This window comes from Piliocolobus tephrosceles, chromosome 11 (assembly GCF_002776525.5).
Source record: "Piliocolobus tephrosceles isolate RC106 chromosome 11, ASM277652v3, whole genome shotgun sequence".
Lineage (NCBI taxonomy): Eukaryota > Metazoa > Chordata > Mammalia > Primates > Cercopithecidae > Piliocolobus > Piliocolobus tephrosceles.
In genome coordinates this window covers 48,275,741-48,291,995 of record NC_045444.1, presented here as the reverse complement: position 1 = coordinate 48,291,995, position 16,255 = coordinate 48,275,741, and the positions used below count along the sequence as shown (strand labels likewise).

Genomic DNA, 16,255 nt, shown 5'->3' with positions numbered 1-16,255 from the left:
TTGTTGTTCTTTGATTCTGCTTTGGAGTTTTTTGGGTTTTTTTTTTTTGGTATTTGGGAAAAATTTATAGTTTTCCACTGGTTATCTTTATAAGAAAATGTTATATACTATCCTTAACTCTTTCCTCTTCCTCAGTCAATACATTTTGTTTCCCTACTTTGAGCAAAAATAAAATTATTATGGCAAAAACCTCAATTACTTTTGCACCAACCTAATAGCTTATAATCCTTTTCTTCTTCTTCCCACCATGCAGTTTTCATCAACAATATTCTATTTCTTAAGGCTCATCTTTGTGCTCCTGAGTGTCCTTAGTCTCCTGCCACTCAGTGTGTCAGTTTAAAACAACATCACTTGACTCTCATCTGTTACCAGTAAGGCACTCAGTGAGTTTGTCTATTTTCTTCTCCTCTCCCTCCCATTTTGTTGGGATATGGTATTTCTAGCTTGTCAAGTAGGTAATGTGTATATACTTCTTACATTTCTTTTGGCCTCAAATTTCTAGTGAAATGTATTCATGACTGTCGTTTTGTCAGAGATTCCCCAAACACAGCTTCTTAGATGAAGTATATCCCCTTTGGGAAACATGTGGGGGTAAAATAGTTTAAGAGTTATCTCGTGTTTAACATGTTTTTATATCACTTTGACATTTGAAGGAGAGCCTAGGTAGATATGACATAGTATTTGGTCCATATTATATGCCTTCTGACTCTGGTAGATATTGTTTCATTCTTTTCTTACATCAACTGTTGCTGACAAGTAGTCTGATGTCAACCTGCTTGACTATCCATTGTTAAGTGACTCCAGTATCCGGGTCTTGTGCACTTTTTAAGCCCCTTCTATTGTCTCTCCAGGAACTGGTGCTCATGTTACAGACCTGATCTTGAGATTTCATACTCAGTGTGAGGTCCTCTTCTGCTGAAGGTGAACTCTGTTTAATAAGTGTTCCATCACTCCAGGGAGACTTCTGTACTCCTCTTTTCTTCATTTAGTTTCACCTTGACTCTCTATTGCAGTGTGCCCTTCTGAGCCAATTTTGCTGGTATTAGCAAATCCCCCACCTACATGTAAATAAAAGTCTGTAAGTTGTCTTTCTCTAGTTAGTCCATAGACGTGGTTTATGGGTACTTTTATTTGACTCCTCCTTTATTAAATCTCAAAGGTTTATATCGGGATCCATGAGGATTTGGTAATTTAGGTATCTGTCATTATCTATGGGAAGCTGGAAGCCTTATCACAAAACTTTAATATTTGAGAAAGGAAATTGTTACACTGTGTATAAATTAAGATAGAAAAATATGCATATAATGAAAAACATGGTCCCAAAAGCCTATTTTGTAAACCTAAGTATAATACCAAATCAAACATACCTCAGCTGATAATTTTTCATAATAGCAATTTTTTCTTTATGTGTGTCTAAATGACAGTACAATATTCTTTTAAAGCAATATTGGCACAAATATATTAATGTAATGAGATTCTAATATTCTAAATGTTTTACCCTGAACAGTATTACACTTGGAGAAAACTCTATCAGAATTACTAATTCATCAGTCTTCCAGATGACATATTTAGAAAAAAATTGAGCTACCGTAAAATACTATTCTTACCCCCAAAGTCTTGATCCCAAAGTTGATGACTGTTTTGATTTTCTTATACTTTCCACTAACAAACGCAATCATTAATGAATGATTCCTGGGAGTACACTTCTAATGTCAACCTCTATTTCTGTCATGAATACCAATAATGTAATTTGTTTAGATGGTGGATACCTAGTTTAGTTTCTTCAATGTCTTCTCAAATCCTTATATTTTCCCACCGAATAGTTGTATTTCATTGTCCATCAAATTGGATGGAAGTGAAAAAAGGAGGGTACATCAGCAACATGGCAGAGAAGGGGACTTTTAAAAAAGATAATGTGTATATTTAAAACTGAAATGTAAATGGAGAATTGAAACCTTGAAATCCTAAATGGAAGATAGTCTTTACAGTAGCCTCTGGGATATAATACACAATTTATGCAACTTTATATTCTGATTAAAATAAAGTCTTATGTACAAGTTATAACAAATGCAGTAGAGATTCTGCTTCTTATTTTGTGAACCTAAGTGGTTTCCCTATGTTTTAGCCATCACTCATACAGGGAATCATTGAAGAGAGTACAAATATGCAGACAAAATTATTCCAGAGCATTATAAAGGCCCATTATTTACCACCTGTATATCGGTTTTGATTACACCCTTCCATCATTATATGACCAAGATTTCCTTTTACTTGGTGTCAGTTTTTGAAGAATGGATTGTTAAATCAAGCAGAAAAGTTAAAGAGAGACAAATTATGCTTTGTACCTTCTGATACTATCCAATTTCTACTTCATATTTTTTCTCATCTTTGGCAAACCCCTGCTGATATTTTTTCTTTGAAGTATAATGTTACTACCAGTGTAAAATAATGATATTGGCTATTTCAAACACTGTTGTTCCCCAGTGATAGCCACTTTTAAAAAAATAAAGAATAGAAAAATCTGATGCACCTATTTTAGCAGACACGTCTTACCTTCAAAATTGTAATATTATTACTTCAAAACCTACATTGTAACTACCAGCTTCTGTATTACTTGAAATGATCTTAAATAAAAGTATGGTTACAAAGAAGTATACAGTGGTATTCACAAAGGCAAATTTTAAACTGGCATTTCCTTTTAACCTATGCTTACTCTCTTACCAAAGTGTTTGTAATTGTGTGTGTGGGTGTGTGTGTGTGCACATGCGTGTCTCAGAAATCCTCAGAGTGGCAGGATTTCAGTGAGAGTAATAAGAAAAAGGTTGTCGTGTGTTTGGGAAGATGTGATTTTCTGAAAATTTAAATACCTCTATTGAAACAGAGACAAAATAAAGGAAGAGATGTGACATGACTACACAAGAAGCATAGCTTCAAAAAAAGGGAGGTATTAAATTATGAAGATTAAGTAAAGAAAAGGAGGTAAATACACAGTAGAAAATTTGGATTATAGAAAGGCATTATGATACATTGGGCTCCATATATTCTGAAAACTGAGAGACTTATTTTATATTGAATTAAGTGGTGGATCATTTCTCGTACAAATACCTAGTTTCAGAGCCAGGAACTCTACACAAAAAAAGTGAGCAGCTTTCTCTGAGAAGACCTAATTTTTCATAAATTTATTACCTGTAGAAGACATGGAATTAGCCACAATTAGATGACTTATGTCCCCTGAAATGAAGCAAATACAGAAGAAAGTGTTATGTTGATAAATCTTATCAAATTTTGATAAATACTGAATAATTTGAGCCAATTAATTGCTACATAATAGATATAAATACCAAATAAAAGATGAAATTGAACACTTTCTCACCGAAGTCTTCTGTAAAAAGTTTGCAATCTAATAAATGGAAATAATACAGAGTGAAAGAGAAAATTGTGCATTCCCTACCAAGCATAAGGGGCCACATTTAAAGGAGCCAATAGTAATGGAAAAGTGAGCTTCTCTTCTTTTCAGCTGTAATATTTGATGATGTAGAATATTTGTGAAAAATGGGCCGGGGACGGTGGCTCAAGCCTGTAATCCCAGCACTTTGGGAGGCCGAGACGGGCGGATCACGAAGTCAGGAGATCGAGACCATCCTGGCTAACACGGTGAAACCCCGTCTCTACTAAAAAATACAAAAAACTAGCCCGGCGAGGTGGCGGGTGCCTGTCGTCCCAGCTACTCGGGAGGCTGAGGCAGGAGAATGGCCTAAACCCAGGAAGCGGAGCTTGCAGTGAGCTGAGATCCGGCCACTGCACTCCAGCCTGGGCGACACAGCGAGACTCTGTCTCAAAAAAAAAGAAAAAACAAACAAACAACCAAAAAAAAGAATATTTGTGAAAAATGGAGGAGAAACAAATTATGCGTTCTTGTTTACGTGATTAATGCCCGAGTTAACTGTCATCAAGTATAAGAGGTTTTCACTTTTACTGTTTTAGATAAATTATTTTTGTTTCACTTTAAATTATTGAAAACTACATTTGAATTTCATATGTCTTCTGTAGCATTAATCTAGTATCATACTTTGATTCACACACAGATACATGCACACTTTTTAATTTTCTAAACATTTCTTGAAGGGATTGGGGGAACATAAATTAAACAAAAAGTGGTACTTAAGTTGTATTCCCTTCTTTTACATTCCATGTCACCACATTCCCTTGAGTCTTTCCACCTCTGTAATAGCTATTTCAGTACCATTTGTTTGTTTCTCTTACTCTACTCTTAAAAGCTATTTGTTTCTCCCCTGGGAACTGCTTTTAATATTCCTTCCTTCTCAGTCATCTCTATATACCCTGCTTGGGCAACCTCATCCTTTACTTACAGGGTAAAGACCTTCTCACAAATCATTATCTCCAGCTCATTATCTTTCTTTAGCCTTACTTATAACCTCATATATCCCACTAGACATATCATTTAGAAGATTTTAGTATTTCTGGGCGATTTAGCATTTCAAGCTAAGAACTACCTTTCCATCCTCAGCTACCATCCATTTCATCCCAACCAAAAACTGTTCCTTTTCATAAATTATGAATAGAATCATTATCCAAAGCTTCCAAGCCAGAAACCTGGACATGATATTAAACTCCTTCTATCTAATCCTCTATTCTCCCAACCAAAGGTTTCAAAGTCTATGAAACACCTCTTAACTATCTCTTTCACATAGCCCGCTATAATTGTCCTACTCAGACCCTCAACACATCTTTCTTGGACTGATATAATAGTCTCATAATTGGTATTCCTGCTTTAAGCTTCTTTTCTTCAGGATTACATGTTATATTGCTGTACATCACGTCATAATCCTCCACTGTCTATGTCTTTTACAATTGTCCTCTATTGCCTAAAATATAAGACTCCAAAGCCCTGTGCATGCATAATACAATCAATCTATCATGATATAGCTTCTGATACTTCTTCAGCCTAATTTCCCATCACATCCCATATTTTAGTGGGGGTTCCTTTTCATTCACTTTATGCCACCTAATTTGTATCATGTGGTGTCCCTTCCACTAAAATGCTTTCCTTCTTCTAGCATACCTATTCCAAAGGACTCTTCATCTGTGGCACATGCTTAACGTGCCCACATGGGTCCACATGTTCCTGCCCCTGTGACATCATAATACCTCATACCTGTCTCCACTACCACATTGGTCACATCTGTTTGCTAGTAAACAAGTAACATGAATGAAGAAGGCCAGGAGTAAAAAAATATAGAGATAAGTGAAGACTGGAAAACTGGAGAACATCTTTATCTTATTCGAAGTGGCCCATAACCCTACAGCTCTACTTCATAGTAGGGACATTTTATTTTCTTTCATTTAGACTTAGTATTTTGCAAATACTAAGTATCCAGTACATATTTGTAGAAGACATAAAAAGTTATTTTTTTCCTTTAATAATTAAGCTACTTTTTTCCTGCTGAATGGGCATTACTCAGATTGCCTATCAGTGGTTCTTCAAGTGTGAGACCATCAACGTCACCTTGCAATGTGTTTGAAATGCAAGTTCTTGGGCCCTACACCAGAACAACTGATTCAGAAACTCAGAAATTCACCAACCTGTGTTTTAACAAACACTTCAAGTCATTCTGATGCCCAAGAAAGTTTGAAAACCATGGTTTAGGTTAATGAATGTTTAGATAGAACTATAAAAATAATTTTAAGTGAAAATAAATGTAAAAAAAACAGAAATTTCTGAAGTATCTTATACTCATAGTATTTTTTTAAAGTGTACTTTTTCATTTAATCTTATTAAAGTACTATAAAGGATATCCATTATTTTTGAAAAGATTAAAATTACACTTTCCAAATCAAAGATAATTTTACTTTTACACTTACTAAAATTTTGAATTATTCTAAAAGCTTCAACTGAAGCTAAACCTATCCACACAAAATATAATTGATAATTTAGGCAATTATCTAGCTAATTTAAGCCACTAAAATTTTATCCATATGCTTTGGACTCAATACTCTGGATAATTGACACATAAAATACACATTTGCCTCAATAGCTACATTACTCCCTCAAATTTGTATCTCAGTTTTTAGACCTCAAGCTAAGGAACAAAGAAATTTTCCATAGAGCTGGTTTATAAAAGTGCTTTTAGAGTGTTTTTACTCTTCTCCACTGGAGCTGAAAGTCACTCTTTAATTTGAAGATGAAGAGCTGCAATAGTAATATAGAGTTTCCCATTCAGTAAGCATTACTATAGAAACAATCTGTTATTCAGATGAATTTAATTAAAGGTTTTACACTGTAACTAATGTTTACTATTCTCCTGTATTTGGAAGTTTCCTCTTTTTAAAGATTAAATTTGATGAAAAAGGAAATATGGCATGGTTGCAAAAAACAAATCTGAGGAAAGTTTAGTCATAGTTGCAATAAATTTTATGTCATGTGCCTTTCCCAACCCCCGGGGTTTGAACAAAGTATCTATTTCTAAGATCAAGAAAATTGCTAGTAGTTGAAAAAAATACATTATTTCCTCATTAACAATGGATGTTAATGAATGCCCAAATTGGTATATCCACACCAGAGAGCCCCCATGTGAGTATAATTTGGAAAATTTTGTTACCTAGCAACACCCAAATCAGTGCAGTCCCTATTCATACAGCATTTGGGTAACTGGTGTCTGTACCATTTGTGTTTGGAACAGTCCATCAAGAGAGTATCTGTTTATGTGATACTACAAACATGATCATCCATGCTCCATTTTGGTTAAGACGTTATCACTTTCACAGGACTTGAATGGACTTTTTAATTTGACATTTACAAACGGAAGGAATCTATCAAAAAGAAAGTATGGGTATTGCATGCATTGATTTACTAAGCTCTTATTTTAAGCACATAGAAACTTAATTAGGTGTATATTATGCTGCTGTGTTTGCTTTCATTCCCAATCCCCTCTCACTGAGAGATTTTAACCCTAAGAGGCTGAAAGCAGTCCACCACCTTGTCCTGTCTTCTGCCCTATCCCCCTTATCCAAATTCATGTTTCTTGCTTCTTTGCTCTCGTGATGACCCAGCCAGATCACAAGTAGTGTCCCTCAGATACCGTCAACATTTGTGAACATGTTTACGGAAGTGCTCTGTTGCTGCTGCAGCTCCTGTAATTGTTCTCATGCCTTGCTACAGCACTGACTCCTCCAACCTCCACTTACTGCCTTTAACTCACATAACTTACAGATTCCAATTAGATCCCATCCTTACTGCTCACTGTAAGATCTTTCTTTTTTCTCTGGTATCTAATACCCTAGGAAATGTCACAGGATTCTTAGCCTTTCATGGCATTACCGATCTGATCTGCTCCTTAACAGAATCTCGTATCTAGCTTCAAGTTTACTAGGTCAGTAGACTCCCTGGTGATCTTTTGTTATCGCTGACACTAGGCCTGCTCTGGCTACAGTGGAACATTTGTCACCCACTAATCAGGGTAGCCACTTGGCTAAAACTGAGTTCACATTGAATGATAATCTTTCCCAGTCTACTGCTATCTACATCCTTCTTTGACAATATTCTGAGTTGTTCTACCAGCTCATAGGCAACATTACATACCTTCCTACATATGTAGGAGTAGGAGAGACTCATGTCCTTGCAGGATCCCTCTATGAAAATTTTCTTCCAAAAAAGAAAAAGGCAACTATGTTAGTCATTATCTCTGTTTATCCCACCAAATTTGATTTTCTTCTCTCTCTGATTCAGGAGTTAAAGTCGTGTTTCTCTGCAAATCCAGAGTTATGTGGTTGGAGAAAATTCTCACACTGATTTTAAGGCTTCAAATTTAATGTCAGGCTTGTAAGTACTCTGACATCAGAAAGGTACACAGATACCAATTCACACATCCTTATTTTGTGTGGTAATAGGTGACTGTAGGCTTAATTCAGATCATAATTTTTCAGGCCAAAAGATGGCTACATTTTTCTCTCTGTACTGGATGCTGTGGCCCTAAGCCCAGATATCTTCCTTAAGGCTGAGACAGCCCAGCTGCTGGAAATATCAGCTGTTCCAGATACACTGCCACCCCTCCCTAGAAATTGTGGTCTAAGGCAGGAAACCACCTTACCCAGCATTATGGCCTTTCCCATGGTGTGGCTTTAACCAGTGACTGGTAGATACAGGGAAGCAAAGGCCAGGTACTCTGACTTCAATTTGGCAGAACTCTGAAGGGCATATTCCTGCATTTGAGCTCCAGGAGGATTGGCCAAAGCTTCAGCTGCATATGAAAAGCAGTTCAACTTTCTCTTCTTAATCCTACCTTTTTAATAGACATAACATAATAGACATGAGAGTACTCCCTCAGTAAGCCTTTCCACAATCTACTCTCCAGAATCCAATCTAAGATACCCTCCCACCACCCCAACCCTTTGTGAGGGGACAGATCTCTGCTTATGGCCTTTACAACAAACCTCACTTTACTCCCCACACAGATCCTCTCCTGTTTCACCATGGTCTCTAATTTGCTTGACTACTTGAACTTAAGTTTCTCTCTACTTTTCAGTCCATACTTCAACCTAGCGGAACCAGGCAGGACTAAACTGCTTCTAATTATATTTAACTGGGTTTTTGCAGTAAAAATATGACATAATCAAGGTTCTAAGAATGTATAGAAATGATGAAAAATTGAATGAAGGAAATGATTGGAAACTTGCCATTGTGTTGTGAGAAAAATCAATGATTGAAAATAGACGGAGAATTCTGCAGAGATTTTTTTGTTTTTCCACAAGAAAATTATTGTTTCTAATATCCCTAAATGTAGTCTTAAGTTAGAAGAATTGCTTGAAGTCAAAAATGGGTGTAATAGTTTACTTCCAAACTGTAATAGATGAGAATCAATTCACACAGGAAAGAAGTGGGGAGAGAGAGAAACAAAGAGGGAGAGGGAAAGAATAATAGCAGCAGATTGATGAGGTCTTCTCAAATTGGAAAAGTTTAGTAAAGCCAATTTCTAAAGCCCCATTACCATAGGAGATAGGTTATAAATGTAGTTGTGATCATTATAATTTTATGAGAAATGTGACTAGCACAAATATGTCAGCAAATAAATTCAAAACTAAAAGGAATATCAAGAATCAACGAATCCTGGGGGATCTTAGGGGAGGTCAATGTTGAAGGGCTTTGGTTGGAGGAGGGGAGTTAGTTATTCAACTTCTGAAATCATAAGCAAAATTGTGTGTATGCATTTATCTACATTTATTTCAAAGAGAAATCAGGATTTTCATTAGATTCTCATGTGGCTATTTATGACCCAAGAAAACACCAAACCTTGGGTAAAACTAAAATTAAATCAAGGAAACTGCTGTTTTATGCTAACCTGACATGAATTTTCTGTATGAATTTGGCAAAATATTTAACATTTTTGCATGCATACATTAAAGTTATAATTATAGACTTTTCACAGAGAAAGATGATGGGAATAGCTATGTTTTCTTGGTTGAGAACTAAAAAGTTGTTAGTTATATATGACAGGATTGATGAAGATGCGCCCTCTAAATTTATATTCAGCATCTTCACAAAAATGACATGTCCTGAGAAAGACATTATGCTAGTAGTTAATTATAACTACTATAATTATATTCATGTATATTAACAACTGTATGCCTTCTTAGATGAAAAGGATGTGTTTAAACAAAATCGTAATCATGTAAGTCATTTACCAGTACTTGTAATTCTTTCTGGAAATGTGTAAAAGTGTGTGCAAAACCTTTTTCTGTTTCTCTTATTTCACTTTTATTGAGCATTATAGTAAATAGGTTAAATAGTATCTATTTTAATTATTCAAGTTAGAAATCAAATATAATAAAATCTGAAGACTTAACTTGCACGGATGTTTTTCAGTGTTAAGATCCATAACAGGATTACACTCATCTATGTTTTATATTTCATGCCTGAAAGTGCTAGCATTGAGCAAAATTCTCAATGTGCATTCTTTCCGCATGAACTACAGTTAGACAACTAAATCTGTAATGCAGTATAACATGGTCCTATTAACCTAGTGATGCAGAAAAGACCATCTGTACCACACTGGATATGACTAAACTATAGGAATGAACTAAATGCCTATGTGGTCATTAATTTAAGAAAGCCAGTGAATTGTTTTTTAAAGGAGGAGTGTGAAGTAAATGACGAAAAATTAATAAAAGTAGTCATTGCCTTTCAATGCATTGTAATAAGCTTGCAGAATTGATTTGTAAACTGCTTTGAAACTCAATTTCATGTGCATTAAAGACTAATCAAATGACTTGGATGCAGTTCACTGATTTTCAACTTGGCAATTTACTTGAGCATATAAAAGGTATTAGTAGAGATATGTAAGAATGCTTGCAAAACAGTTATCACGATGAACTGTCACTTAATCTTCTTTGCACAGATTGGTTACTCTTGTCTTTGTCTTATTAATCCAGAGTTTAATGTTGAATGTACTTGTGGTTTGTCTGTATATTGTCATGTCTTCTACCACAGAGATAAGTAGTTGAATGATGGTTACCAGAGGATAGGAAGGGTACTAGGGTAGGGCATGGTGGATAAAGTGGGGATGAGTAATGGGCACCAAAATACAGTTAGATAGAAGGAATTAGATCTGGTGTTTGGTAGCACTTTAGAGCAACAATAGTTAACAATTATTTATCGAATATTTCAAAATAACTGAAAGAGTAGAAGTGGAATGTTTCTGACACAAAAAATGGTACATGCTTGAGATGATGGATATCCCAATTACACTGATTTAATCATTATACAATATATTCTTGTATCAAAATATTACATGTACTTCATAAATGTGTACAACTATAGGTCCGTAATAATTAATGATAAAAATGTTTAATTCTGTTTCAATGATTTGTATCATCATTAACTGCTAGACCACAAATGAAGGCTTACAATAATAAATTGGCCTTCTTAAATTCTCAAATTTTCTGTAACAGGTATTTTACATAAACCTCATAGATGAGTTAAATCAAATAGAGAGGACATGGTATAGAGTTCACCCTTTTCCATGAACTGTTGAGTTCTACTCAATCAATATTTTTTGTTAAATGTCAGTCAGTACAATTCCAGGAGGTTAAAATTCTCTAATTATGGTGACCAGAGCAATTAAATAGTCTAGTTTTCCTACAGTCAAAATCGAGCACATTCTGAGTTCAGTTTAGAATCTGTTTGTGAAAATTCATTTACCATGCCAAGTCATTCGGTCAGAGCTGGGACTCAATGGTGAGGAAAATAGCCTGGGATCCTGCCCTTCTGAGGCCTATGGTCCAGTCATGGAAAAAAATTTTAAACAGAAAATCAACAAGTGCATAGTTATGAACTGTGGTGAAAGCTATGAAAGGGGTGGTAACCTGTTCAGAAGGAAGGAAAAGCTTCTCCATGAAATCACTTTGGTGCTGAAATCTAAAGGATGAGCTCAGTAGGTGAAGTAAAAAGGATCAAACAGAAAGAAGCCATGAATCTGAAAGAAGCACAGGCCTCCAGGGGAATTAAAATTCCATATGACTGGGTTCTAGAGAGCAAGGAACAGAGATGAAGCTGCAGGATGGAGATAGTTTTGTCTTCCATCCCCAAAGAGAAAGTTATTGGTAGCAGGGGAAGGGTGGAATTGTGCAATAGTTTACATAATCATATATTAATTTTTCTTTCTTTAGAGATAGGGTCTCTCTCTGTCACTTAGGCTAGGATGCAGTGGCTCAATCATAGCTCACTGTAGCCTCAAACTTATAGGCTCAATCTGTCCTCCCACCGCAGCCTCCTGAGTGGCTAGGACTACAGGCATATACCACCATACCTAGCTATTTTTTTTTTTTTTTTTGTAGAGATGGGGGGTCTTGCTCTGTTGCCCAGATTTGTCTCAAACAGCTGACCTCTAGAGATCATTACACCTTTTCTTCACAAAGTGCTGGCATTGCAGGCATAAACCACTGTGCCCATCCTCTGAATTTTTTAAAAGATCAAAATTATTATTTTTAAGGGTGGACAATAAAGGTACAAATGTGAAGAGTGACTGGCATTCTTTTGCAGGAAATCATGTGAACCAGTATAGTATCTTGGAAAGATGTAGCAGCAGTGAAGATGAGAGAAATGAAAATAGACATTCAGGAGGCAAAATGAACACAATTAAGGGATTGATATTAATGGAATATTGGGGATGAGTGGGAGAGAGAGAACAGTATCTAGAATGGTCCCCAAATCTCAGGTTTATATGACTGGATGGATTGTGATACCATTCACAAAAAAAAAAAAAAAAAAAAAAAAAGGAAGAAAACAAAAGCCTGGGCTTGAAGGGTCAGATTATGAAATTGGACTTGTTATAAGATTGTAATGTGTCTTTCAAGTGGAGATGTTGATGAATCTATTAGATATACAGTTTTGGAATGCAGAGGAGAGGTCTGGGCTGGAGATATATATTTAGGAGTCATTGGACTGAAGACAGAATTGAATATGTGCATGTAGAAAAAAAAAAACATCCACTGGGAGAGTATACTCAACATGGAGAAATGTTTGTGAGTTTTGAGAGTGTTCTTCCATGTTTTAGAAGCATCTTTAATGCATTGAGGAAAAGTTCATAGTAAATCTATTAAAGATAATGGTGTCTATGACATTTAAATAATATAAGAAGGTAGTTAATATTGCAACTCAAAGATCCAAGTTGACTGACCTTAAGGTCAGTGTGTAATTGTAAAGCCATGGATAATGTGGACCTAGACTACTGTGGGGACAATAAAAATGACAGATTATTGTTTGGAGGCTTTGTCCTCTGTTTTTATGTTATTTGAGGAGTGAAAGTTTTACTTTATTAGTTGTTTTAGTTTATAAACGAATGCATGCTTGACATAAAAAAAGATATATAAAGAAGAATGCAATACACTATACCTCCCTACTTCCAAACCCACCCACTGAGCTAGTCAACATTAAAAGTTTGAAACTTTCAATACAAATATATGAACAAATACAAGCTGTTGTTTTATTTTGATGAAAATTTATATGAACACATGGAATTTAAAGTTGCTTTTTTTTAACTTAACATTATATTTGAGCAACCTTTTAAAGAATATCATAGGATTCCAAATAATAAAAATGCCATAATTTATTCAGTAATTCTCCTTCTAATGGATAATCCAATTGTTTCTCATTTTTATGCCTTTGCAATATCCCACATGTGGATAACTGAGTCAAAATAAAAGTGTATGTTTTTTCATTTTAATAGATACTGTCTGAAGACTTTCCAAAGAGTTTGTAGTAATCTGCAATCCCACCACCAAAATGTCAGAATGCCCCCCAGCATTCTTTGCCAGCACTAGATGTTATGCTTTCTTTCATTTACTGCAAAATTGAAGACTAGAAAAATTATATCCTCTTGTTTTACTTTGCAGTTTTTACTACTAGTGAGTTTATATACCTAACAATTAAAGTTTAATATTTTAATGTTATTTTATAGTTAATATTTTAATTTTTAACATCTGCTCTTTAAAGTTTATATTTAGTTGTCCTTCTGAATCAGCCACTCTGAGACAGACATAACATTATATGTCGTATTATCCAATTTTGGAGCCAAAAAAAGAAAAGAAAACAGGAAAAAGAAATCTTTACCAGTACAGTGCATCGCTCTTTAAAACCAAAAGTCTTTAAGAATTCCAGATGGAATGATAAACCTCTCATACACAGTTAACCCCACTTTTTCCACCCAAACTTGACTCACAATATTATTGAGTACAAATCTTCTAAATATACAAGGTCTATTCTTTACCTCACCTCACTTCCTTCCTGCCTGCTCCAACACATTAGCCCTCCATCACCCACACATGTACATAGGCTGTACTCACTCCTGTGTCTATCCCTGGACTTATGATGACCTAGATCATATTTCCTTAAAACTCTGTTCATCCTTCAATTTCCCTAGAAAAGTGGATGTATAGTGGATGCATGTTTTTATTTTATTAAAACTAAAAGTCTCCTGTCATCCAAATACTTTTATGTCACTGGTGTGGATCTAATCATCAGAAACATGATAAGATCGTTTGCTGTTTTCTTATTACTTATATGACACTTCACATTGGTCTCAGAGAAGTTTTCTACAATATCCCTTATTCCAGCTATAACCATTGATTCATAATTATTTTTAGATGGTGTTTAAATGAGTCAACAATGTTTGTTTTTGATACAAGATATATCATTTGCCTTATAATAATGCTCTCTCCTGTCTCCATTTATAGGGAAATTTTTTGGGTTCAAGTTCCCTGGTCTGCGAGTTCTCACTTACAGAAAGCAGTCCTTACCACAAGAAGACCCCGATGTGGTAGTCATTGATTCATCTAAACACAGTGATGATTCGGTAGCCATGAAGCACTTTAAGTCTCCTACAAAAGAAAGCTGCAGCCCCTCTGAAGCAGATGATACAAAAGCTTTGATACAGCCCAGCAAATGTTCTCCCTTGGTGAATATATCCGGACCTCTTGACCATTCCTCTCCCAAAAGACAATGGGACCGACTCTACCCTGACATGCTGCAGTCAAGTTCCCAGCTGTCCCATTCCAGATCAAGGGAAAGCTTATGTAGTATACGGAGAGCATCTTCAGTTCATGATATAGAAGGATTCGGTGTCCATCCCAAGAACATATTTAGAGACCGACATGCCAGCGAAGGTATGTTAGATTTTTTTAAAAATGGAAACGTATATTCACTGGTAATAAATGATTATTTGCATATCGTTTTAAATTTCAACAATAATCCCTATGCATTGGGGAAAGAAATGTGATTAAAGGCTATTAAAAATCTGAGTCCTACACTCAGAGTTGTTACTGATTTCCTCTTTGAACCCTAATGAGTAGTTTAGTTTCTTCTGGCTTCTTTATCTGTATTTCTGAAATAGTATGATAACCATTATCTGCCTACCACATGGAGTGTTAATTAATTAATGCTTATTGTAACATGTGCTTAGGTGATGAACACTATCATCTCAAGCATAATTAATTTTGCTGCATTTAGCAAATGATCATGCCCTGGAAGAAAGAATTTGTGCCATCAGAGGGCTAGTTCATTGACCGACTCTTTCCAAAGGGAGCAGCGTAGGAACCGTGATGTACTGAGTGATCAGAAAGCTGTAAGCTGACAGGGGTGAAAGGTAGGTAGGAAGAAGGGGAAAAATGTAAAGGGAAAAAAAAATCCTGAAAGTCCTGATCTCAACCAAAATCAACTGGAAAAGCAAATCAGAGTTTATTTCTCCCTGACCTCTTTATGTTCACATTCTCTTATTAGCCAGTAGTGAAATTAAGAATACTTAAAAAGCAATGGCAGAAACAATTTATCATGAACACAGTAATTGATAACATTGGTTAAGTACTTACTATATCTGAGGCAATGTAAGTGCTTGACACACATTAAGTCTCATTTTACTCTCATAACAAACCCAAATTAGGAATCATTTTTAAGCCCCATTTAATAAGTGAGGAAACAGAGGCTTAGATATGTTAAATAAATAACATAAATAACTAGACTAAGGTTACAGAGCTAGTCAGTGTCAGAGCCTGGCTTCAAACTCAGGACTGCCTGTCTCCATAGTCTACAATCAAATTCATGCAATATTTTTCCTCCCTCACTCCTGCTCCTCCATGAAACCTTGCCATAGGAGGAGTCTGTTGACTCTCTTGACTTTCCCCAGGGAGTCTGAGAATCAAAGTTCCCGGCATGGGTACAGCAGGCCCACTTTTCAGATTCCCATAGATTTGGGTTCTTGAGATACCTGCTGTCCAAGCTGCTGCTGGTTTTGTCTTTAAAACATTAATTCTTAGTGTGAGGTGTTAAGTACTTTGTCAGCTGATCACATTTATTTTTCCAGCCTCATTTCTAGCCCCAGCAAGACTCCCTTCCCTACTACATACTCTATTCTACACCTGCACGGATATAATTTTCCTTTTCCCAAAAATGTAACATGGTTTTATTGCTTCTTTACTTTGTTATGCCTGGAATACTCTTCCCCACTTTGTCCCTCCTTACACTACCACTCAGCCTAAGGGATCCATTTCCCCCTTCCCAAACCAGAAGAATTAAATCATTTCACACTCAAGTTTGCAAACCAATATTTACATATAGTATAGCATGGATTGCATTTTATATTTATTGTGTATTATATGTCTGTCATTCTTGCCAGATATGTAAACAAACAATTATGTTGCTCTGAGCTCCTCCAGGATAGGCACTCTGGCATAGTGAGCTCTGCACCCT

At 35.6% G+C, this 16,255-nt stretch overlaps 1 protein-coding gene across 2 annotated transcripts in view; it reads left to right on the top strand.

Annotated features, from left to right (window-relative positions):
- The window catches only part of KCNH7 (potassium voltage-gated channel subfamily H member 7), a 475,179-nt gene that overhangs the window by 315,715 nt on the left and 143,209 nt on the right, over positions 1-16,255 (top strand). For both annotated transcript variants that reach the window (XM_023217328.2, XM_023217329.2), the window contains exon 4: positions 14,248-14,676. In XM_023217328.2, the coding sequence (XP_023073096.1) occupies positions 14,248-14,676 (429 nt within the window). The remainder of the gene's footprint in view (positions 1-14,247; positions 14,677-16,255) is intronic.